At 39.9% G+C, this 24,161-nt stretch overlaps 1 protein-coding gene across 1 annotated transcript in view; it reads right to left on the bottom strand.

Annotated features, from left to right (window-relative positions):
• Positions 1–24,161, bottom strand: part of plxnb2b (plexin b2b) — a 357,777-nt gene that overhangs the window by 67,510 nt on the left and 266,106 nt on the right. Inside the window, exons 9-19 of the mRNA XM_088340578.1 lie at positions 23,591–23,717; positions 20,147–20,306; positions 17,163–17,274; positions 13,094–13,208; positions 10,320–10,421; positions 10,156–10,251; positions 8,833–8,920; positions 7,162–7,346; positions 5,588–5,736; positions 3,118–3,229; positions 471–607 (exon numbers count right to left, since the gene is read on the bottom strand). Coding sequence (XP_088196704.1) covers positions 471–607; positions 3,118–3,229; positions 5,588–5,736; positions 7,162–7,346; positions 8,833–8,920; positions 10,156–10,251; positions 10,320–10,421; positions 13,094–13,208; positions 17,163–17,274; positions 20,147–20,306; positions 23,591–23,717 — 1,383 coding nt within the window. The remainder of the gene's footprint in view (positions 1–470; positions 608–3,117; positions 3,230–5,587; positions 5,737–7,161; positions 7,347–8,832; positions 8,921–10,155; positions 10,252–10,319; positions 10,422–13,093; positions 13,209–17,162; positions 17,275–20,146; positions 20,307–23,590; positions 23,718–24,161) is intronic.

The raw sequence follows: 24,161 nt of genomic DNA on the forward strand, positions 1-24,161 counted from the left end.
GAGTAAACTCCTGAGTTAAATTACCTTTAAAAACTTCAAATTTTAACCGCAATTGATAGCTTTAACTCTTGCACTTCATCATCTTTAAAGCTTTAACTTTTAACAGCACTGTCATTGCTTTAACTCTTGAGTTAAAGCAGATTTAAAGCTTTACTTTTGACCCTACTAGGTTAAATATCGAGTTGAAGCAGTTTTAAAGGTTTAACTTTTGAAAGCGCTACTATAAACATGAGTATTCCGTATATATCTGCCGATATATTTATCTGCAGCAAAAAATGATTGTCCTTGCTCTTATTTTATTACAAAACAGAATGGACACAACCAGTTATGAGTATCCATTGTCACACAGCATAATATCGGACTTTTTTGCCATTTACATTTTGAGAAGAATTATAAAACCTTTCCTTTGATCTTTTCTGTACGCTCACAAACCCGGAAGGCATAATACAGAGCGAGTCCTTCATCCTTACACAATGCAGGGCACGTCTCCCACGGCAACCGTGATGTCCTCCTTGCTTCCTGTCTCCAGATAGCGTCCCTCGATGGTGATGAGGGTGCCCCCAGCTCTGGGGCCCCGACTCGGCTCCACAGTCTCGGGGATGGGGTTCTGGTAGTAGGAGTCACAGATGAACAAGAGCATTACAAGCACGAAACACATGCGGCATCCTCAATTTGCCGAGCAAACACTTAAAACGGAGCACCCCCCTAGAGAGGAGGGCGGGGGTGTCATTAGCGCCGCTGGAGATGTGAAAGGCCACATGCTCCATCCAGTCTTACGGAGAAACCAGGTCGACTTAAGTGTCTGGCATCTGCATGAAATAAAAATGGATTTCTAGCTTATTACAACGGCACAGGTTGCCATGGTTACCCAGGAAAAATATTTTCTGGACTGTAAAATCAAACGTTTGCAGAAATACAAAATTGAGAATAATATCCAGTGCGCCTGACGGACCGGAAAATACAGTATACCAAATTTGCCTAGCATAATTACAATGAAATGCTACTACATCGAGTAACCCTTTATGAATGAATGAATTTGTTTTAGTGCAGAAACCTGATTTCATAATATTTATGTGCTATACAATATGTTTTAGGGGGATGCAAACAGGAATTTTCTTACATTAACTATTTCTAGGGTACGCTAACAAAAAAACTAGGGAACTAGCATGAAATCACTCTTAAGCATCCCCCCTCACCCCTCTCCTGCTTCCTTATGTGTTGCGAGTCCTGGGACAGCAGCGGTTGTTTCTTATTTTTTCTATTTTCAGGCTACACTAACAAAAAAAACAAGGAACTAGCATGAAATCACTCCCGAGCATCCCTCCTTCACCATACTCCTGCTTCCTTATTTATTGCGAGTCCTGGGACAGCAGAGGTCATTTCTTACTTTTCTATTTTCAGGCTACACTAACAAAAAAAAAAAAAACAGGAACTAGCATGAAATCACTCTCGAGCATCCCCTACTCACCCCTCTCCTGCTTCCTTATGTGTTGTGAGTCCTGGGACAGCATCAGTCATTTCTTACTTTTTCTATTTTCAGGCTAAACTAAGACCAAAAAAAAAAAAACAGGAACTAGCATGGAAGCACTCTCGAGCATCCCCTACTAACCCCTCTCTTGCTTCCTTATGTGTTGCGAGTCCTGGGACAGCAGCGGTGATTTCTTACTTTTTCTGTTTTCAGGCTACACTAACAAAAAAAAACAGGAACTAGCATGAAATCACTCTCGAGCATCCCCCTTCACCCCACTCCTGCTTCCTTGTGTGTTGTGAGTCCTGGGACAGCAGCGGTCATTTCTTACTTTTCTATTTTCAGGCTACACTAACAAAAAAAAAAAAAAAAAACAGGAACTAGCATGAAATCACTCTCGAGCATCCCCTACTCACCCCTCTCCTGCTTCCTTATGTGTTATGAGTCCTGGGACAGCAGCAGTCATTTCTTACTTTTTCTATTTTCAGGCTACACTACAAAAAAAAAAAAACAGGAACTAGCATGAAATCCCTCTCGAGCATCCCCCCTTCACACGCTTCCTTATGTGTTGAGAGTCCTGGGACAGCAGGGGTCATTTCTTACTTTTACTATTATCAGGCTAAACTAAGACAAAAAAAACAAAACAGGAACTAGCATGGAAGCACTCTCGAGCATCCCCTACTAACCCCTCTCCTGCTTCCTTATGTGTTGCGAGTCCTGGGACAGCAGCGGTGATTTCTTACTTTTTCTGTTTTCAGGCTACACTAACAAAAAAAACAGGAACTAGCATGAAATCACTCTCGAGCATCCCCCTTCACCCCACTCCTGCTTCCTTGTGTGTTGTGAGTCCTGGGACAGCAGCGGTCATTTCTTACTTTTCTATTTTCAGGCTACACTAACAAAAAAAAAAAAAAACAGGAACTAGCATGAAATCACTCTCTAGCATCCCCTACTCACCCCTCTCCTGCTTCCTTATGTGTTGTGAGTCCTGGGACAGCAGCAGTCATTTCTTACTTTTTCTATTTTCAGGCTACACTACCAAAAAAAACAGGAACTAGCATGAAATCCCTCTCGAGCATCCCCCCTTCACACGCTTCCTTATGTGTTGAGAGTCCTGGGACAGCAGCAGTCATTTCTTACTTTTTCTATTTTCAGGCTACACTACCAGAAAAAAAAAAATGAGAACAAGCATGATATCACTCTCCAATATTCTTCTCCCCTCCCCTTCTTACGATTGTGTTGAGAGTCCTGAGAAAGCGGTGCTTCAGCTAAGAAGAACGCAGATAGAAGCGGTGGAAACAAATGATAAACGCTCTTTGAACTCAGTTGGGCATTGTGAACACATACTCAATAGAGAAAATATTCTACAACCATCTCTTAAAAGACTCCTACCGCCCTACCTTTATCTCCACTTTCTTCATAGTACTTCGTGAAACTTCGACAATAAAATTAAGATTTTTACTGGCCTTATAACAGTAGCCAGACATTCCATTAGTCCGGAACGGTTTTATTTATTTTGTTTTGTGTTTTGACAACGAGAAAAAAGAAAAAGAAAAAAAGGAGCGCAATCGACTTAAAAGCTCGGAGCGGCCTTCAATCTCTCGGAGCTTGGGGGTGAAAAAGGCAGAAGGGAGATTTATGGTGTTTACCCTGTAAGTGAAGAACATGTTCGAGGTTCCTTTCTTGCCGCCCTTCACCTCCACGTCCACTTGCCCCGCAAACTTCTTGCCGGGGGCGACCGGGCCGATCTCACACACCACACTGAGGAAGGCAAAAAGAAAAAAAATATGCTGTGATTAACAGGGTTTAGTCAGGTGATTGATTGTGGGTCGAATAAAAGCTTGGCAGATCTTAATTCTGGAGATTGTAAGGTTAAGAATGTAGAACTTACACTGCAGGGAATGAAAATTAAATAAATACCTTTATATTGTATATATATATATATATATATATATATATATATATATATATATATATATACATATATATACAGAGCAGCACGGCGGCGCAGTGGTTAGCGCATGTGCGGCACAGTTCAAGTCATGGGAACCTCCTGCGTGGGTTCAAATCCAGCTCCAGACTTCCTGTGCGGAGTTTGTATGTTCTCCCCGTGATTGCGTGGGTTTCCTCCGGGCACTCCGGTTTCCTCCCACATTCCAAAAACATGCATTTCAGGTGAATTGGCCGGTCCAAATTGTCCCTAGGTGTGAATGAGCGAGTGAGTTGTCTGGTCCCCGTGTGCCCTGCGATTGGCTGGCAACCAGTTCAGGGTGTCCCCTGCCCACTGCTTGCTGGGATGGGCTCCAGCACCCCCGCGACCCTACTGAGGATAAGCGGTGCAGCTAATGAGATGAGATGATAGAGATAGAGATAGAGATAGAGATATATATATATATATATATATATATATATAGAGAGAGAGAGAGAGAGAGAGAGAGAGAGAGAGAGAGAGAGAGAGAGAGAGAGAGAGAGAGAGAGAGAGAGAGAGAGAGAGAGAGAGAGAGAGAGAGAGAGAGAGAGAGAGATGCATGCATGTTTTGGGAAAGAGGGAGGAAACCGGAGTGCCCGGAGGAAAGACATGCAAGCACAGGTAGAACATGCAAACTCCACACAGGAGGGTCGATCTCATGACCTGAGAACTGTGGCGCACACGCGCTAACCGCTTTGCCGGCGTGCTGCCTTATTATGTTAGTCACTAATTTTAATAGTAACATGATCACAAAATATGTGATGTAAACAACTTGGAAAACCTCGTTGCTGAAAACTGTGCCTTTGGTATTCTGCACCCAAAGGCGCCAAATTCCCCAAACAGGTTGCCGTGAGGTGTGTGCTGGGCTTAATGTTTGTCCGCATTGTCCACTTTTTACCTCTTGTGTTAAATCCGCTTTAAAACATTAACATTAGACAGACAATTTCAGAGGTTTATTGCTTTAACTCTTGATTTAAGGCAGCTTTAAAGCTCCAACTTGAATGTTATCTTACATTAAAAGAAATGCACAAGTAGAAATGCTCAAATAAACACCCCATAATCATCCTAAACTAAAAATAGAATCTCGTCATATCCAAAATCTTGCAACTGGCTGCAAGTTAACATGGACCAAAAAGTTCCTGATTTAAGAGTGCGTGCATTCCCGGCAGGCCCGTAAATCCGGCGCCACGTTCCGGTTTGCAGATGGCCCCCGCAAGAAAACGTGGCCATAAACGCTTTCTGCCGTCCACATCGGAAATTGTCAACACTTGTGGTCGGCATCTGCGGGACAATAACGTCCCCGTTTCGTTTTAACAGCCCGTTCGTGTGCCGCTCGGACGCCCTCTTGACGAAAATTAATGCGCAGACTGTTTACATCTGTAGCGCTTAAAGAAACAGCAAAAAAATAAAACTACCAAGATGACAGATGTTGGGAAGCAAAGTCTGGGATCTCTGGATTAGCATTAACACACAACAATGTTGTGATTACGACGTGCTTCCGACCCCAGCCACGTTTTTGCTCTCTTGTCCCGGCTACTGACCCGTTTTTCCGTTGCCGACACCGCCATCGCTTGCAAGATCCACTTCTGCGTTCAGGGCGACCTGCTTCCGGCGTCCAGCAATCACCGGATCGTGGGCGCAACCTTTTCTCTTATTTCCAATAAAACTTATGAGAAACGCAACGCAAGTGGGTCCTGTCTCCACTCTGGTCTTGACAGGTTTAATGTTTGGAAACAATGTCAGAGCTATAACCTTTGAGTTGAGGCAGTTTTAAATCTTTAAGTTAAATCTTTACCCGCTGACCATTATTTTTACAAAATTTCAACTCAGAAGGTCAAGCTGTTTTACAGATGTTCTACACCGTTAACTCTTGAGTTAAAGGAATTTTAGAGCTTTTACTTTTGACAGTACTGCCAAAGAACTATTGAGTTACACCACTCTAAAGGCATACACTTTTAAAATTACTGTTATATTTAAAGCTTTACTATTTCAATTAGGGCACTGAGTTATAGCAGCTTTAACTTTTGACGTTATCTAGTATAAGTCTCCTCATACTCAACCTTTATCAGCATTCAATCACAATAACTATTTGCAATATTGTTAAGTGTTTTTTTGTTGTTGTCGTAAAGTTCAAACAAATAAAAATGTACCTGGTGGAGACAGAGTATTTGTCCCTCTGGTGGACGCAGGGCTCCCCAACCACGGTGATGCGTTCAATGTCTTCTTTACGAATTCCCAGGTTGGAGCCGCGGATGGTAATGGCGATGCCGCCTTGGAGGGGTCCGAAGCGAGGAATGATCTGCCCGACCAAGGCGGAACATTTAACACATTTATGATAAAGTTGTTTAAATAGTGAACTAACATCTCTTTTCTCATTAGCAATACGATTTAGTTTCTTAATTCAGTAACCGAGTCGTCTTTACACTATTTATATATTCAGTTTGAAAATTCTATGGAAGAAGCTTTCACAAAGAAATTGTTGATAATAATTGCACATTTCCTTTATCCTCTGCAAAGAACAACCATCAATGCAGAATAATTCAAAACTTTTGAACTATTGAAGTGACGGTGTGTAATATTTACCACTACAGGTCGTCTTAGCTTAGAATGGAGCTGAAGTGTCTGCAATAGAAGATGATAATCAACGAAATCCCGAGGGATTGTCAAGATTCGGAAGCCTACTCCCGTTATTTATTGGTGTAAGCAGCTAACTTTAGTCTTTATAGGAAAAGCTACTAAAAAGAAGCGGCTGAAAGAGCAAATAGCTGGAGTTGGTCAGAGCTGGTGTACGTGGCTAACTTTAGCGGCTAGCGTAAAAAATACTAAAAAGTAGAGACTGACAAGAGTAAATAGTTGGAATTGGTCAGTGTTAGCGTAAGCAGCTAACTGGAATGGCTAGCAGATGAAGCTACTAAAAAGAAAAGGCTGGAAATGGCAAATAACTGGAGTTGGTCTGAGCTAGTGTAAGTGGCCGACCTTAGTGGCTAGTTAGGGCAATGAAAGATTGCAAGAACACAGAAGAATTAGAGAAGCTGGGTAAGGATGCCAGCTTTATTTACACGGCTAACAACAACAGCTAGCGGAGAGCCAAAGTCCACTGCCAATTGACTAACATAAGTGACCAGAGAAGGAAATAATGGGAGAAAAAAGTGGGAAAATTCCTAAATGTTGGGACTCGGCGATTGATATGGTTCAGGTGTGTGTGGTAAATAGCTGTTAAGAGCTAAAAGCACCACTTGGACAAGCTACCTTTGAAGAATTCCGTGGTCTTATGATGGCGGAAAACGTGCATGCTTCTTCAAGTTGTTTAAATTAAGTACACAATTCGTAACCTACAAGTCTCATGTTTTTAAACATATGTTTTTCTTATAATTTGAATCAATAGTTTTGTTCGAATAAATAAAGTATTTTACACTGCTAGGAATCGCTACATAGTGCAACACACAATTTAGCTCGAATTCGGTGAGATATGATTTTCCATGCAACACTCATAACTTATTTATTCTTTTAAATGAGCGTGTCAGTTTGTTTGGCCTTGGGTGAAGTAGAAGACGCCGTTACGCAGAGATCTTTTGACTGCTGAATTAATGAAATCGGTGTCAAAGCCTCACGCAATAAACGGCGGATTTCGATTCCTCGTATTATTCCCGAACGACAAAGACGACGAGTCGAGAGAACATCGGTGCAAGGACAGATTTCGATAAAACTGAGTTAATAAACTTACGTCGTTGATCTGGGGGGCGGGGCACTTGGCGTGGTGCGGGTCCTCAGCGCCGTCCTGGTCGGGTTTGCAGAGCTCCTCGTACACGCAGGCTTTTTGCTTGGCGCACCAGACGCATCGGTACTTCGAGTCGGCGTTTTTACACAGGCTGCAGTCTTCTCGGCCCACCGAGCAATTGTACAGGGTGACTGCGGGAAAAACACAAGCGGGACAGGTTCAATGCATTTTCATCAGGCATCATGGGTCTTTTTTGCCATTCTGTCCACCAAAACGTGAACTGCACTAGTGCGGCCGGAATGCATTATCCCTGATCGCATATTGCTGCAAGACAAATGAGTAGAACACAATTTTGTCAGGCCTGGCGGCTCATTTCATTGTGTATTTCTGCAATAAAAAAAAAATGAAAAAAAAAAACACAAAAAAAGGAGGGGCTGTGATCCATTATCCCAAAACACATTTTGCTGCGATTAGCCGTTCTGCCCATCAAAAAGGGAACTGTACTCTTGCGGCCGTGTTACATTATTTCCTAGCCCAAATTTTAAGAGTCAAAACTACTTTTAAATGTAAAATCTCATGTGAAAAGTAGAAAGAAAATAACAACATGCATGTATGAAAAATACAGGTATATATAAAACATTCATTTTTATATTTTTGTGAACCGATTGAATTTTATTTCATTATTTTATAGTTATTTTTGTTAACATTTTTGCTATTCGTTGATTTTTTTTTTCATTTTTTATTTATTTATTATTTATTTAATACTGTATTTTTGTATTAATTTGATTATTCCTGATTTATTTATTTTCTTATTCCAATTGTAATTAATCCAATTTTTCCCAGGTATTTATTCATTTATCTATTATTTTCAACATTTCGATTCGTCATTTTGTCAAGACCAGAACGGAGACAGGACCCACGTGCGTAACGTTTTCTCACAATTTTATTGAAAGAAAGAGGAAGGGCAGCGCCCGCGATCCGATGCTCGCTGGACGCGGGAAGCAAGTCGCTCTTGCAATCGGATTGTTATCCGAACGCGGAAGTGGATCTTCCGTAGAGGGCGATGGCGGTGTCACGGACGGAAAAACTGGTCGGTATCCAGGACAGGGAGAGCAAAAGCGTGGTCGGGTTTAGAAACGAGTCGTAAGCCAGGACGGGAGAGTAGACGTAGTCGGGATAAAAAATGGGACGTAAGCCGGGACGGGTGAGCAGACGTGGTCAGGATCAAAACAGGTCGTAGCCGGAGACAAACGGAAGCAAAAATGGGACTGGCGGGAGTCAGGGTCAAAAAAAGGCTTGCCTTGTATCAACAGAGGTTCGCAGATGGACTGACAACAGGGGCTTGACAGGACTGGGTTTAAATAGGAACAGGGAGCCAATCAGAACCCGCAGCGGTTGGCGCCAAATGAGCGGGCACAGGTAATTCACATCGGTAATCATGACATTATCTTTTAAATTATTTTTCAGACAAATACTTATTTATTATTTTTAACATTTTTATTATTTGTTTATTTCTGATGTATTCATTTATTATTTTCTATTTATCATCAAGCTATTAACCTGTATGTATTTATATCCTATTATTTTCTATTGCTGTGCATTTCATAGGTAACAAGCCTTCGTCTGCGGTTTTGATCCCAAATATTCTGCAATTGAATTCAAATGGCTGCAACGTACCGTTTAGCGTGCTGTCCATCTTCTTGCCCAGCTCCTTGTCCTTCACGTAAAGAACCACGTTGGTCTCGGGCGACTCGTCGTAAAAAAACTAGAAGCAGATCGCGAGAAGGAAATGTGAATTATTCATGTGCTAGCCGCTGATTATCGACGCTCGGGCACTTCAACTACGACTGCCCGTCGAGCCGGTTAAAAATAATAACAACAAAAATCAACTCAAATGGTGTCTGCCGTGTTTTGCTGCTCAAGACGTGACATTGGACGAGAACACAGCTGGGGGTAAAAAATAACAACTTTCTTCTTTCGGAAAAGAATTGTTTCACGTTGAGATTTTAACGTTTTTCATGCAACAAATGAAAAAAATAGTTATTACACCCCTCAACAACCTTTTTGAAGGTGAGATCTACTTTCTGGTTACTCATTAGCCCCAAGGTTTCAAAAGCATTTTCAAAATATCTTCTTATTGTATTATTACTATGGTATTACTATGTTATTACCTGGTTGCAAATCTAAGAAGTAAGGTCAGTCAACTACCAAAATAACCTAATTTCTTAGAAAATCACAATGACCAATAAACGGGGAGTTTTTTTCTTTTACGGTGGCACCATGTTGGTGACCACTGTTATAGCTTATTCTATCTTGACTTGACTTGTTTTTTTTATTCTCCATTGCTTTTCCAAATCATAGCCTGTAAATACCTTGAAAATAGGTGTAACATTGCATGCCTTAAGCTAGTGTTTCTCAACCTTTTTTGAGCCGAGGAACACTTTTATAGTCGAAAAAAATCTTGAGGCACACTCTCTGTCGAAAATAATAAAATATTAATTCAACTTTTTTATTTTAAAGCTTATATGATCCTGTCATGTTTTATGAGGGCATGACAATTCTCATAAATGGAGGTTTTAAAATCGATTTCATTTTCGATTTTGCCTGGCTGTCTCCCCCCTTTCTCTGCATCCACCCGCTACTCCACTCAACCAGCTCTAGTCATGTTACATCATAGGAAAATAACACACATAAACACATACATTACACATAGGTAGTACTTACTAGATCAAACAACAAGGTTTGTCCTGTATAAGACCTGCCCTTTCTCTCTCCCCATGTGCTGCCTACCATCTACTACAGGTGATACACAACCAAAGATGCGTATATAAGCTGACACCCTGATTTCAGTATCTTATAGTTATAAATTTGGCTTTAATGTGAGTATATTTTGTTATTTTGCGGACCCAGGGGTTCAATTTCACTTTAATTAATGTCATATCCCGGAGGTCTACTGTATACTTGTAATAGTGAAATCACGTCTACGCAGAGTGAACTCACGTTGAATCCGCTGAACGTGTAAAAGGGCCCGTCCTCGAAGTTGACTTCCTCCTCCACGTTTTTCATGAGCTCGGTGCCGATGGTGAAGACGCGACCCTGTATACCCCAACAAAAAAATAAAGGCAGGAAGTTCCGCCTGGGAATCAAACAAAATGGTGGCTTACCTGGTAAAGGTCCAGGTTGATGCCCTCGAAGCTGATGGACTTCTTGTAGCCCACCGGGATCAGCATCGGGTCCGGATTCTCAAACTGAGGACACCAACCTCCCTGAAGGTCCAATTGAAGGTCAACCACATGAAAGTATAAGCTTTTTAAGAACTGTTTCTAAAGCTAGCTAGATGGACGGAGATACGTTTTATCAGTTAAGGCGAGAATTCAAATGTCGGTTGTCTCTTCTTTTTTTAAACATAGCATGATCAGATTGAACGGAGTGCTAAAACCTAGTGGCCTGAATTTAAATTGCAACTCCAAATCAAGAGGGTCAGATAGCTAAAATATGTTAAGCACCTAATCACATTATTCAAATGTTTTTATTTATTTTTCTTAAATTTTCAAGCAAATTTTGAATTTTATTTTGCATTCGTTGTATTGGTTATATTATTAAACCTATTGGGTTAAATTGCCGGTAGAAAATAAGAAAAACAAGAACATCTAACGCTAGATTTTCAATCAGATTTTAAAAAAAAAATAGTCTCATTTTATTGGAGAACCAAATAAAGTCCAACCATCTAGGGGGTGTAAATTTAAATCGCAGTTACAACTTGAAAAAAATAAAAAATAAATAAATAAATAAAAATAATAAAAATACATTAAAAAAGGCATGTATCGACAGTGGGATCGTCACTTTATTATTGCATGTATATTTAAAGCTAAAAAATAATAATCATCATATTTGTATAATATACACAACATATATGTATGTATCTGGGAAAAAAAGCAAAAGATAATTTGTCAAGTCAAGTGAATTATGAATTGTAAATTTCCTTTTTTTCCTAAAAGAAAATTTTAAAATGTTTTGTCTTGTTTTACCTTAAAACCAAAATAAAATGAATTAAGAACATAGATTAGGTTTTCTCATTTTAAATATAATTAAATGCGCAGAAGGTGCCGAAGTCCAGGGTTCGAGTCCAGCAACCGCAGCCTCCCCGTGTGGAGTTTGCATGTTCTCCCTGTGCTTGTGTTGGTTACTCCCACATTCCGAAAACATGCATGTCAGGTTAATTGGCCGGTCCAAATTGTGTGAATGAGCGAGCGGATTGTCTGTCCCTGTGTTCCCTGTGATTGGCTGGCAACCAGTTAAGGGTATCCTCTGCCCAATGCCCGAAAATAGCTGGGATGCGCTCCAGCACCCCCGCGACCCTACTGAGGATAAGCAGTGCGAGTAAAAGATGGATTAATGCGCCAATTAAAAAGTGGAATATAACAAAAATCACAGTATTTGCTGCAAAACTGCAAAAAAAGAAACAAGTATATTCATAGATAATTTTGCTTACTGTAAAAACATTTTTCTTATTAACTCAATTTTTAAAATGATTCCACAAGAAAAAGAAGTAAAATTCGATGTCAGCAATCAGCTGTTTTAGAGGACCGAAAAAAAAGATATATTTTGAGAAACACATGTAGAGCAAATAAGCCCAGCGCAAAATTGACTTCCAAGTAACTAAGAGCTTAGGAATGGATGGAACAACTGCGTCCCCTTTTGGACCCGAACGTACCAATTCACCATGTACCATAATGAAATCTGATAACATGAGGTTTTGAATGTAACTAAAACATCAAAGGCAACATATTCATAAAATAATGTTCTCACCATATGTAATTATGTCGATTGGAGGGGCATTCTCAAGCACAGAACATCACGCAAATTTCTCACTTCTTTGGCTTTCTAACAAGTTTAGCAACTTCAAAGTCCGTCACCCGAAACCTGCGAGCATCAGATAGCTAAGACCACGCCCATAGAGGCATAATCTGGTCCATATAAATAGAGGAGCTGATCGATAGCTCGCACTCTTTTCTACTGCCTCGCATGCCGCCAGGTGACGCAGCGGCCTTGAGCTTAGCACGTGGGCCATACGTTGCAAACACCCAGAGCACCAAATCTCTCCACGACAACAAGTAAGAGGGCAGTTTAAAATTTAACACCATGTTTGCTGGTTCTTGGGAATGAGCGTTTTTTTTCCTGTACAAGGATATCTGCCCAAATCAATGAGCATTATAGTGGGAAACTTTGTTTTTGTGCTAGTAACTTTCAGCGGTCGAAAACTCCCATAATTTGCGACCCCCCCTATACCATTAATTCTTTGTGTTAATAAATTGTGAGTGTTATTTCGATCGGCCTGGTTCATTGATTCCATTTTCTTGGGATTATTAATTCAAATCAGAACTCAGAGAGCTCAAGTAATAAAGTAATTTAATTATTTTATCAAGGTAGAAAATTCTAGCATCCTTCAGATAAAAAAAAGAGTTATGGCGGAGCACCAGCAACACCTAAAGGCAAATTCATTCAGTGATTGCAGTAAAGAATAATTCGTTATAATCCTAGCTATTTTCAAAATGAAATCTAGAAAAATCCCTACACACTCGACAAATCCTGCGGTTTCGCATAATCATTTTTCACACAACCACAAACTGAGATCCTTTCCCAGGCAGGAACATTAACAGGCCCGCCATCGTCTTTGCACGTGACGAGTCAAAAGTATCTCGTCCTTGGTGGAGGTCCTCGCTCCACTAAGCCCCCGCCCCGTCCTAGTTTACAATGCAAATGTAAGAAGCGCCGCACCGTAACTGAGAATCTCATCTGCGGTAACAGATAGGGAAACCTATCGGGCCCCAATCAGATAACGGGTAAATCAGCACACCCTCCTGATAAAGATGATTACATGTGATTACTTTCTCGCACTTTTTCCTGCACGGAAAGTTTTCATTCGTTAAAGACGAACCTGTCGGTGTTTGATGACGGTGACGGAGGGGGGAGCGTCCGGGATTAAATCGCTGCAGGTGTGGTCGCGAGTATTCCACTGACACCCCCACGGACTGGCCACGCAAGACATGCATCTGCAAGAAAGAACAAAAAAAGCACTTTTAAACGGGAACATTTCCGCATCCGACGGAAAAATGGAAGCTCGTTCATCAAGGGCCCCGCGGCGTGAAACGGGGGAAAATTGGAAGCTAAAGAGGAAAAAAGAAGAAATCGACTTTCCTGTTTTGATAAATGAAAAGCAAATAGGCAATTTCTATGGCTGGTTATAAAACAAAACAAAAATAGTGAACGATGCAAAATGCAATACCATTACTACCAATCTGCTTGACAAAGCAACCATGGAAATTTGATTAAAATACGTTATTATAAGATGTATCTTCCCAAATACAAAAATTCTAAAATAATTATAACATTTTCAATTCATACATTTCAAAGGAGCTGTCACCGACCTTTTCAAAACCGTTTTATATACATTTAATAAAACAACATAATGTTATGACTACGTTATACCAGGCTTCAATCATAATATTACTATGTTATTAGTGTGTTATTACCAGTGTCTGAAACTCATGACAAAAGGTTAGCAGACACTAGGGCAGGCAACTCCGCCCCATTTTTCCCAACTTGAAACACAATAAGACGACTAATCGCAAAAAAAAACCCTATTGTTGCAAAGTATTAAGGATTGATAATAACAATATATAACACTTTAAAATTAAGTTTATTATAAATCTACTTATAACATTCATTGCATGTATATGACATCGCTGTTTTGTACCTGTATTTACTCATCTTCATTCATGCAATGTTTGCGTTGCGTCATCTACTACAAGCCGCGTGAACTCCTCTTTCCAAGATGCTTTTAATGTACGTTTACGTTTTGTAGCGTCATACATTTTGTTAGCTTCTTTTGAATAATTCTTCTGGGGCTGAGGTTTTGGCTTGATTCCAAACCACTTCTCAATTTTTCTTCTCTGTGCGTCTACTTTGGAAAATGATATGCAAATGCACAACCTTATAACGCTCGGGAAAGTCCGGAAGCACAAAGTTATTCGATGCAGGCATCTGATTGGCTGCCGAGTATGCAAATTGAAAACGAACGAACCGAAATTCCGAAATTTCCAAACCGAACGAAGATTTCGAAAACGGATCAAAACAAACGTCTGATTTGAAAAAAAAAAAAAAAAATTAAATAAAATGTTTTCATCTCAAAAAAGTTGTCGGCCACACGGGCTGAGACGTTTTGTAAGTTGTACGCCCGACGTAAAAGATGCATGCCCCGGGCGTCCGGGCAGACGTTATTTCAGACACTGGTATTACCATGCTTTACTATGTTATAACCAGGTTGTAATAATTAGAAGTAAAATAAAATAAGTTCACTCAACAACTGAAATATCTGCCTTGAATAAGAATGGAATTAAGTTAAAATATGTCAACATAAAATGTACAGTATGTTCTTAAATGTAAAAAAAAAAGCTGATACCTTCTTACGTCTCCCTAAAATAAAAACGTGTTATCATATTCCATTGTTATTACAATGTTATTACCAGGTTGTAAATTATAAAAAGTAGTGTTAAAATAGGCTCAAAGATCTACCAGGTATAAAAAATCTATATATTATCCATAAGAGATTAAACATGAAAAATAATTTAAAATAATGTATAATACATAAAAATGACGACATGGTTATTCAAAATTACATTTTAGATTAATGCATTTAAAAAAAAGAGAGAATTTATATTTTAAGAGAATGACATCCAACTTTTAAAATAACATAATTACCTGTTACAGTAGACCCCTGGTATAGATAAAGATAACTTTTATTGGACCCTCGTTAGGGCAATGCCGATATGCCGATATATGATAGGCTGAACACCCTCCCACTTTATTTTATTTTTCTCCATTTAGTTCAAAATTGCATGTGCTTTGTTAAGATTCTGCTGGTCGGTGATACAAAAGTCAATTCCATTGAAGTTGGGAAAAAGTTTAAAATGTCAGTAAAATTAGAATAGAATGACTTGCAAACCTTTTCTAACCCATATTTAAATGAATACACCACAAAGACAAGATTATCCATGTTCAAACTCATAAACTTTATTTCCATAAGCAAATAATGATAAACTTAGAATTTTATAATTGCAACAAGTGCCAAAGTAGTTGGGAAAGGGGCTTCTTCACCATTGTGTTACATCACCTTTCCTTTTAATAACACTCAATAAACGTTTAGGAAGTGAGGAGACTAGTTGTTGAATCGTTGATAGTGGAATCCTTTCCCATTCTTGCTTTATGTACAGCTTCAGCTGTTCAACAGTCCGGGGTCTCCTTTGTCTTATTCTGCGCTTTATAATGCGCCACACATTTTCAATGGGAGACAGGTCAGGACTGCAGGCAGGCCAGTCAAGCACCCGCACCCTCTTACTACGAAGCCACGCTGTCGTGAGACGTGCAGTGTGTGGCTTGGCATTATCCTGCTGGAAGAAGCAAGGGCGCCCATGGTAAAGATTCTGTTTGGATGGCAACATACTTTGTTCCAAAACCTGAATGTACTTTTCTGCATTAATGGTGCCTTCACAGATGTGCAGGTTACCCATTCCTTGGCCACTCATGCACCCCCATACCATCACAGATGCTGGCTTTTGCACTTTGCGTGCATAACAGTCTGGGTGGTTCTGTTCTTCTTTGGACCGGAGGACACGACGTCCACAATTTCCAAACACAATTTGGAAAACTGACTCATCAGACCACAGAACACTTTTCCACTTTGTATCAGTCCATTTTAGATGGGCTCGGGCCCAGAGAACCCTGCGGCGTTTCTGGATGTTGTTGATGAATGGCTTACGCTTTGCAACATAAAGTTTTAACCCACACTTACGGATATAGCGTCGAACTGTATTGACTGACAGTGGTTTTCCAAAGTGTTCCTGAGCCCATGTGGTGATGTCCTTTACACATTGATGTCGGTTCTTAATGCAGTACCGCTTGAGGGCTCGGAGGTCACGGGCATTCAATAATGGTTTACGGCCATGCCGTTTACGCACAGTGATTTCTCCAGATTCCCTGAACCTTTTCACAATATTATGGACTGTAGATGATGATATCCCTAAATTCCTTGCAATTGTACTTTGAGGAATGTTGTTTTTAAACTGTTCAACAATTTGCTCACGCAGTTGTTCACAAAGAGGTGAACCTCGCCCCATCCTTGCATGTGAATGACTTAGCTTGTTCGGGTCTCCCTTTTTTATACCCAGTAACAACTCTCACCTGTTGCTAATTCATCTGTTCACCTGCAAATAGTTGGTTGATTTCCATTCATCCACTTTCTGAGTAGTTATTGACACCTGTCCCAACTATTTTGGCACGTGTTGCTGTCATCAAATTACAGAGTTGATGATTTTCTCCCAAAACAATAAAGTTTATGAGTGAAGACAATAAATATGTTGTCTTTGCTGTGCATTCATTTAAATATGGGTTGAAAAGAATTTGCAATTTACTTGGATCAATTTTTATTTGCAATTAACACACTTTCCCAACTTCATTGGAATTGAGTTTTGTATATATATACTGTATATATATATATATATATATATATATATATATATATATATATATATATATATATATATATATATATATATATATATATATATATATATATAATACTATGTATAGCTTTAAGTTCCAAGGCTTGCAGTGACACCAAAGGGAGAAGGGAGAAGTAGAAACATTATAACCATTGAAATGAAGTTTGTGATTATGAAGAAATACAAAAAAGCACAAGCATTGTTAAAGAATAGCAGTAACCAATTAAATGTTATGTATTCATATACATGTGTATTGCGGATACGTGGGCCTCACTTCAATGTTTTCATCTTGGATACCGGGGGTTGGCAACGCATTCCCTTATTACAATACGTTTCTATCCCGATTTTACTTTGCGATCCCTAACTCAGAATCCATTAATGCTGTATCCATGGGAATCAACTGTATTCCATTTCGGCACTCTTGGGCTCCTGTAGGCGCCAACTCACGGTGTGTTTTCGGACTTCATGATGGTGGCGGCGCAGTTGTAGAACTGGTAGTCACGTGTTGCCAATTCTACCGTCTCGTTCACCAGGATTGTCACTGGAACGGCCACAAAATCTGCAGGGAACAGAATTGATTTTTGAACCATCTTGGGAGCAATTACTATGCTATATTTTAATCTAGTATATATATATAAATATATATATATATATCTCATCTCATCAGCTACACCGCTTATCCACAGTAGGGTCGCGGGGGTGCTGGAGCCCATCCCAGCAATCATCGGGCAGTGGGCAGGGGACACCCTGAACTGGTTGCCAGCCAATCGCAGGGCACACGGGGACAGACAACTCACTCGCTCATTTACACCTAGGGACAATTTGGACCGACCAATTCACCTGAAATGCATGTTTTTGGAATGTGGGAGGAAACCGGAGTGCCTGGAGGAAACCCACGCAAGCACGGGGAGAACATACAAACTCCGCACAGGAAGTCTGGAGCTGGATTTGAACCCACGCGGGAGGTTCCCAAGACATTAACTGTGCCGCACATGCGCTAACCACTGCGCTGCCGTGCTGCCCATATATATATATATATATATATATATATATATATATATATATATATATATATATATATATATATATATATATATTGTCATCAATTTCATCTTTTATTCTATTTTTTTAAATGAAAATATTCTGCAATTGGACAAATCATTTTGTTAATTTATAATTTTCTTTAATTTCATAATTTCCTTTTATATTTTTTACTCAAAAAATATTGAAAATTATAGGGAATAAGGAGAGTAATGTAATTGCATGTAGTGACTTCTAATTTATATTTAATACTGCCCGAAGATAGCTGGGGTGGGCTCCAGTGCCCCCCCAACCATAGTGAGGATAAGTGGTGCAGAAAATGAATGGATAATGGACATTTTTATTATACTTTACAATTGTATACATTTTATTTTTCATGCAATAGTCGGCTTTCACACATTTTAGCTTACCAAATCTGGCCCGCTTTCTGATAAGTTTGGATAGCACTGCTTTTTTAGCCTGGAAAAGGCCATTAAAAATACTACTCGATCAGTTTGCAAAATTGATTGCATCATGGCGGTAGATCAGTGACGCATGAACATTTAAAGAACTTCGTGGACCGTTGAATAAAACAGACATAATTTATATTTCGCCATAAAGGAGAGCTCGAATGTTATGCCAGACTGTGCCTGACAAACCTATTTGAAATGAAACGCATGCACTCCAAATAACAAACTTCAGTAGTTTAAACTGTTTAAGTTCAAACTGTTGTGAAAAGTTCTTTTGTTAGACTTTGCAGTTGACCACTGAATGTCCATCACAAAATGCACACAATATTCGTTGTATTGACTGTTGTACTGCAGCTAATGAGTTTGTTTTTGGTTAACAGGGCTAAAAATATTTATCTTTTATTTGCCTGTCCCAAAAAAATGGACATAGGTTTAAGGCCCGGTCACACAGCCTTTCACGGGCATATCGAGGCTGAATCACGGCCAGAAATTTCTGCCCGTGAAGCAGACGCTGTTGGACGCTTTGAGATCGCGATACAGACGAGATACAGCCGTGCTTTACACGCGGTAAGAAATTCACACGCGGTTGGCCGCGCGAAAAAGTTTTGTCCTGCTCAAAACTTTAATCACGGGTAACCGCGGGCGGCACACGTGGTACACACGAGGCAAAGACGCGGTATGAACGTGCTAGGACGTGCTACGGCCGCAGCAAAGACGTGGTTACACGCGGGTAGGACGCGAAATTTTAGCGGGTAATCGCGGGTGGAGCACGGTCATAGCACGTTTGTTCTGCGCCTGTATCGCGGTGTTATCACTAGCATTAGCGTGTGTAAGCACGGTCAAACGCGATGCAGCCGCGGTTACCCGCAATAAGGACACGGAACAGTCGCCGGCGTCTGTTTCACGGGCATACCACGGGTGAACAGCGGGTTTAGCCAATTTTGCACATTTTCCACCGCGTCTGCTTCACGGGCAGAAATTTCTGGCCGTGATTCAGCCTCGATACGCCCGTGAAAGGCTGTGTGACCGGGCCTTTATGGATGGATATCTGACCAAGCACTGTCCCCAGTTGATTTTAGATAGGGCATTTTAATTTAACTTTTGTTGAATCAATAGCCTTCAGCTGGTCCAAAATGCTGCGGCGAGGCTTTTAACTAAGATAAGAAAGTTTGATCACATGACCCCGATTTTAGCTAACCTGCATTAGCTCCCTGTTAGCTTAAGATGTGATTTTAAGGTTCTGTTGGTAGTATACAAATTCATGCATGGACTTGCTCCCTCATATCTTTCAGATATAATTTCCCCTTATGTTCTGGTCCGGAGCATTCGCTCTGAAGATGCTGGTCTACTAGTGATCCCAAGAGCATTCTCCATTTGGAGCCCGGTGCTGTGGAACACTAGAAAAATTATTTGAACAAATATTGGGACAAAAATATGTATTTTTCACATGTTTCATCTAATGCATTTTTTGTTGTATTAGTTATTTTGTTTAATTTTGTGTTTGTGTTTGTATTGTATTTTATTTTTTTATTCATTGTATGAATTATATATTTTAACAAACATGTATTATTTTTATTTTTATCTTAATAAAAATCAATGCTTAAAATACTAAAAATTCTGCTACTAGAGATAGACGATAATTTTGAGAATATGGAAAATATTCTTCCTTTTAATCTGAAAATTTTTTGAATCAATAGGATACAAATGTATTGTTTTTTTTAATTTTGATTTGATATATTATTTATTTATTTTTATTATGAAGTTATTCTGAAAAATGATTAAAAAATGTCAAAAGAGACATAAAAAAAATAAAAAAGATTAATTTTAGCACTTTCCCTCATAATATTTTCCCTGCTTTATATATAATAACTCATTTATATTATAAGTCGGTCTTTCCTTTCTGAGTGAGTTGTCGGCACGTTTCGCTAGCTGTTAGCTTACCCTGCCGGCCATTGGTGTGAGGGATGAGCGAGGGAGGGGGCAAGTCGCAAGAGACCTGACCCGAGTCCGACATGATGCCGTTGCTATGGAAACGCTCGAAAGAACACTGAAGCCGGTCCGAGGGGCTGATGGCGGGCAGCCACGGGATGTTGATCTTCACCTGCCACAGATGGGAATGTCAGTCGTTGGTTACAAATATTATAATCTGGTTTTAGACCACCCGTCCCTCTCCATTTTGGTTCTTTTATGGCCAACTTGTTAGGCTACCTTCTTAATGTGTGCCGTATATTAACATTTTGGCTGTCACCCCAAAAAAATCCAATACTGAGGTTGATATTAAACCAAATCCGATGTCAATTCAGATCAGGATGCTCAGTCTCACTACGCTTTTTAAATGTGCTGTGTTTGAACGCTTGTATCGGACGTAATATCTAATATTTTGGAATGTCATCATCCAAATTAATCAGATACCGGCGCTGATATCAAACCAATTGCCAACAACATTAGCGGATAAGGACACTTAAAGTGAATTCACTAAAATATCTTGGTCTGTTATTTTTAGGTATCAGTCAATAACAAATAATGCATCTTATTTTGGAAAGATAGAATAGCAGAGAGTGACTCGTTTTGAAGCATACATCAATATACAATAGCAGACAGTGTCTTATTTTGAAAGCTACAATGATATACAACAACAGAAAGCATCTTATTTTGAAAGATATAATGATATAAAACAGGGGTTGAGAACCCTTTTCACCCAAAGAGCCATAAAAGCAAATATATTTTGTTTTTTTTTCCTTGAGAGAGCCACACCGTATATGTTTTTCGACAAAATTCAACACAACCGACAAACCCGCTCTCCAGACAAAAGCTAATCATTCGGCACATTTTATTTAACTGTGTGTTGACAATGTCAAAAAAAAACTGCAATCGAGGATACCCAGGTAAAGGATGATGTTGGTTGAAATTCAGATTGAAAAATATATAGAGTTGAATTCATTGTAAAAGTTAAAACCACTATACGATCACTTGTTAAAAGTATCCTGGATGTAAAAAATATTGTAATGGTTGATTTTCTGAACTGTATTGTATTTCAACTGAAAAGAAAACTATTTGTTTGATATGCTGTGAGCAGTCTCCAGCACGCTGCTAACGATGTTGAGAACCAGCGGAGGTGCTAACCACATGTTGTGTGTATGTTGTGTCGCTCATTGCAGTCTCCAGCGCGCTGCTAGCGTAACTAAAATTAAAGTCTCATCATCCAGTCTAGCCTGAATGTGGATCCTTGGTAATGCACTGAACCCACTCCTGACACGAAAGTCTCAACTTTCCATGTGTGACAAGGGGCTCAATATTTGGCAACATTTGGGGAAATTGTACAAGTACTGTTTTATCTCTGAGCCATATGTACATATATGGTTTGTGAGCCAACGATTCCCTACCCCTGATATACAGTGTTGTTCAAACTGTACTTACATCTTTGGGTGCTTTGCAGCATTGTACTTCAATTATACAAATGTACTTCCTGTACGATACGGCAGGCATGATAGCAGCAAATGTGAAACCCGGAGATTAGCGATCCTTGGGAGAAAAACGTAAGCGAGGTGTCTTGGATGTCTAAGGTGTCGACAGCTTGTCAACACTTCCAATTTTCTCTCCCCCATCCCTCAGTTCAGCTTGTCATTCTCGCCACCAAGAGCGGGGCTTAAAGTCACGGCGCTAGTTATTTTTCAGCCCGGGCTCAACCTTTCACGACCTGCCACCTGAAGAACCAGCAAGAAGACAGCTGTGACCTGCTCAATTAAAAGACGATTCTCCCACCACCGGGAGAGAAATCGATCAGGAGACTTGTTTGAAAAGCAGGAAAATCAACACGAGGAATAGGAGTACTGTCATTCCCAGTTCACAGCCCCCACTACATCACATGTTGGAAAAAAGAGAGTCTGATATCTATTATCCCTGATGGCATGTTTCTGCAAGCAGGTGCCAGCAGAATACATATCGTCAGACCTGGTGGCTTTTTTTGCCGTTCTGTCCACCCAAATATAAATTGCACATGTGCGGCTGTGATTCATTATCCCTGATCACCGACTGCTAACAGCGGGGACTGGAAGAGGGTATTTAAGTTAGGCCTGGTGATTTTTTTTCCCGTTTCTGTATTTACGCCCAAAATTATCTGCATTTGTATGTTATCGATCATCCACAATCACATACTGCTAACAGCGAGAAGAAGAGGGTATTTAAGTTGGGCCTGGCGATTTTTTCTATGCGTTCTGTATTTCTGTCTAAACTTATCTGCATTTGTATGCTATCTATTATCCCCAATCACATACTGCTAACAGCGGGGACTGGCAGAGCGTATTTAAGTTGGGCCTGGCGACTTTTTCTACCATTCCTGTAGTTTTACGTAAACTTATCTGCATTCATATGTTATCTATTATCCCCGATCACATAATGCTAACAGCAAGGACTGGCTATTGCTGAGAACATGGCTGAGAGAGAAATTGTCATAATTGGCAGCTCTTTTTATTTTGGTTTTTTAAGTCTTACACAGTGTTTGAGTATGTTTGGTTTTGTCAGGATTCAGAAAGAAATCATGCTAACTGATTAGCAAAGATGCCCGCTCATCTCACCTGGGGTTAAGTGTGTTCAGGTTAGTTCGGGTTCCAATCGAAATTATGCTAATTGAGTTGTCAAGATGACCGCTTCAAGTGTGTTCGGGTTTGTTTGGATTCTGATTAAAATGATGATAAAGGTTTAGCCAAGATGGCCACTCATCTTGCTCTGTGTTTGGGTGTGTTCGGATTTGTAAAGGTTTCGGTCGAAATTATGCTAACCAATGAGTCGAAATGGCCACTTATCTCACCTGGTGTTAGGTGTGTTTAGGTTTGTTTGGGTTCCAATCGAAATTATACTAACTGAGTAGTCAATATGACCACTTCGAGTGTGTTCGGGTTTGTTTGGGTTCTTATCAAAATGATGACAAAAGATTAACCAAGATGGCCACTCATCTCACTCTGTGTTTGGGTATGTTTTGTTTTTTTCGGGGTTCCAATCAAAATTATGCTAACTGCGTTGTCAAGATGACCGCTTCAAGTGTGTTCAGATTTGTTTGGGTTCTGATTAAAATGATGAAAAACGATTAGTCAATACGGCTACTCATCTCCACTCGGTGTTGCAGTTCTGTTTTTTTTTTCGTTTGAATACCGAGCAAACATCACTCAAAAATATGGGTTGAATACAAAAGTACTGCTGCACAACAAAAAAAGGAAAACAAGTCAGGTGAAAAAAAATCATCTCAACCTTCCACTGGTGCGTTATAATAAGCCAGTCGGTGCGGGGATCGATACGAGGCAGGAATAAACCCGAATTTGGATTGGCGGGGTCGACCCGACCATGTGAAGAACAAAAGGATAGAACAAACGAGAGAGGGGAAGCGCTTACCTTCTGGCTCTTTTTGCAAGAGAGGTTTGGCGGGTAGAAGGAGACAATCTTGACACATTGCTGCCTGGGGCTCCACAGCCAGCCGTTCTTCTCCTCCGCCCGCCGGCACTCGGACCTCCTGGTGCACCTGCAGAAGACACGTATACATAAAACAATTCGCTTTGCGGCCGCGATCAGACAAGCATATAAGATAAATACCTGCATTTTAAAGGCTTTGGAAATTCTGCCAGACATAATCAATCGAGCAAATGTTACTCATCCATACCAGAGTATGCTCGATTAGTGCTGTATAAACATTGATTTATTTAATGCATGTAAAACTGAGTTCATGTTTCTGATAATTCAACTTCGAATTTTGATTTCTGATTAAGCAGTATTTTTTCTTTATTCCTCTATTCTAAAATGATGCCTTATTATTGCTATATTCTCATAAAATGGCATTCTTTAATATTTCAGTATTTGGAAGGTTTGATTTATTTTTATACACTGTCTAAACTGTTTCTCAATATTTTACTAAATACTTTCACACTAATTTATTTATGAAGACTTTTACTTAAAAACAATATTCCAC

This window comes from Urocampus carinirostris, chromosome 7 (genome assembly GCF_059441175.1).
Source record: "Urocampus carinirostris isolate Australia breed hairy pipefish chromosome 7, RoL_Ucar_1.0, whole genome shotgun sequence".
Lineage (NCBI taxonomy): Eukaryota > Metazoa > Chordata > Actinopteri > Syngnathiformes > Syngnathidae > Urocampus > Urocampus carinirostris.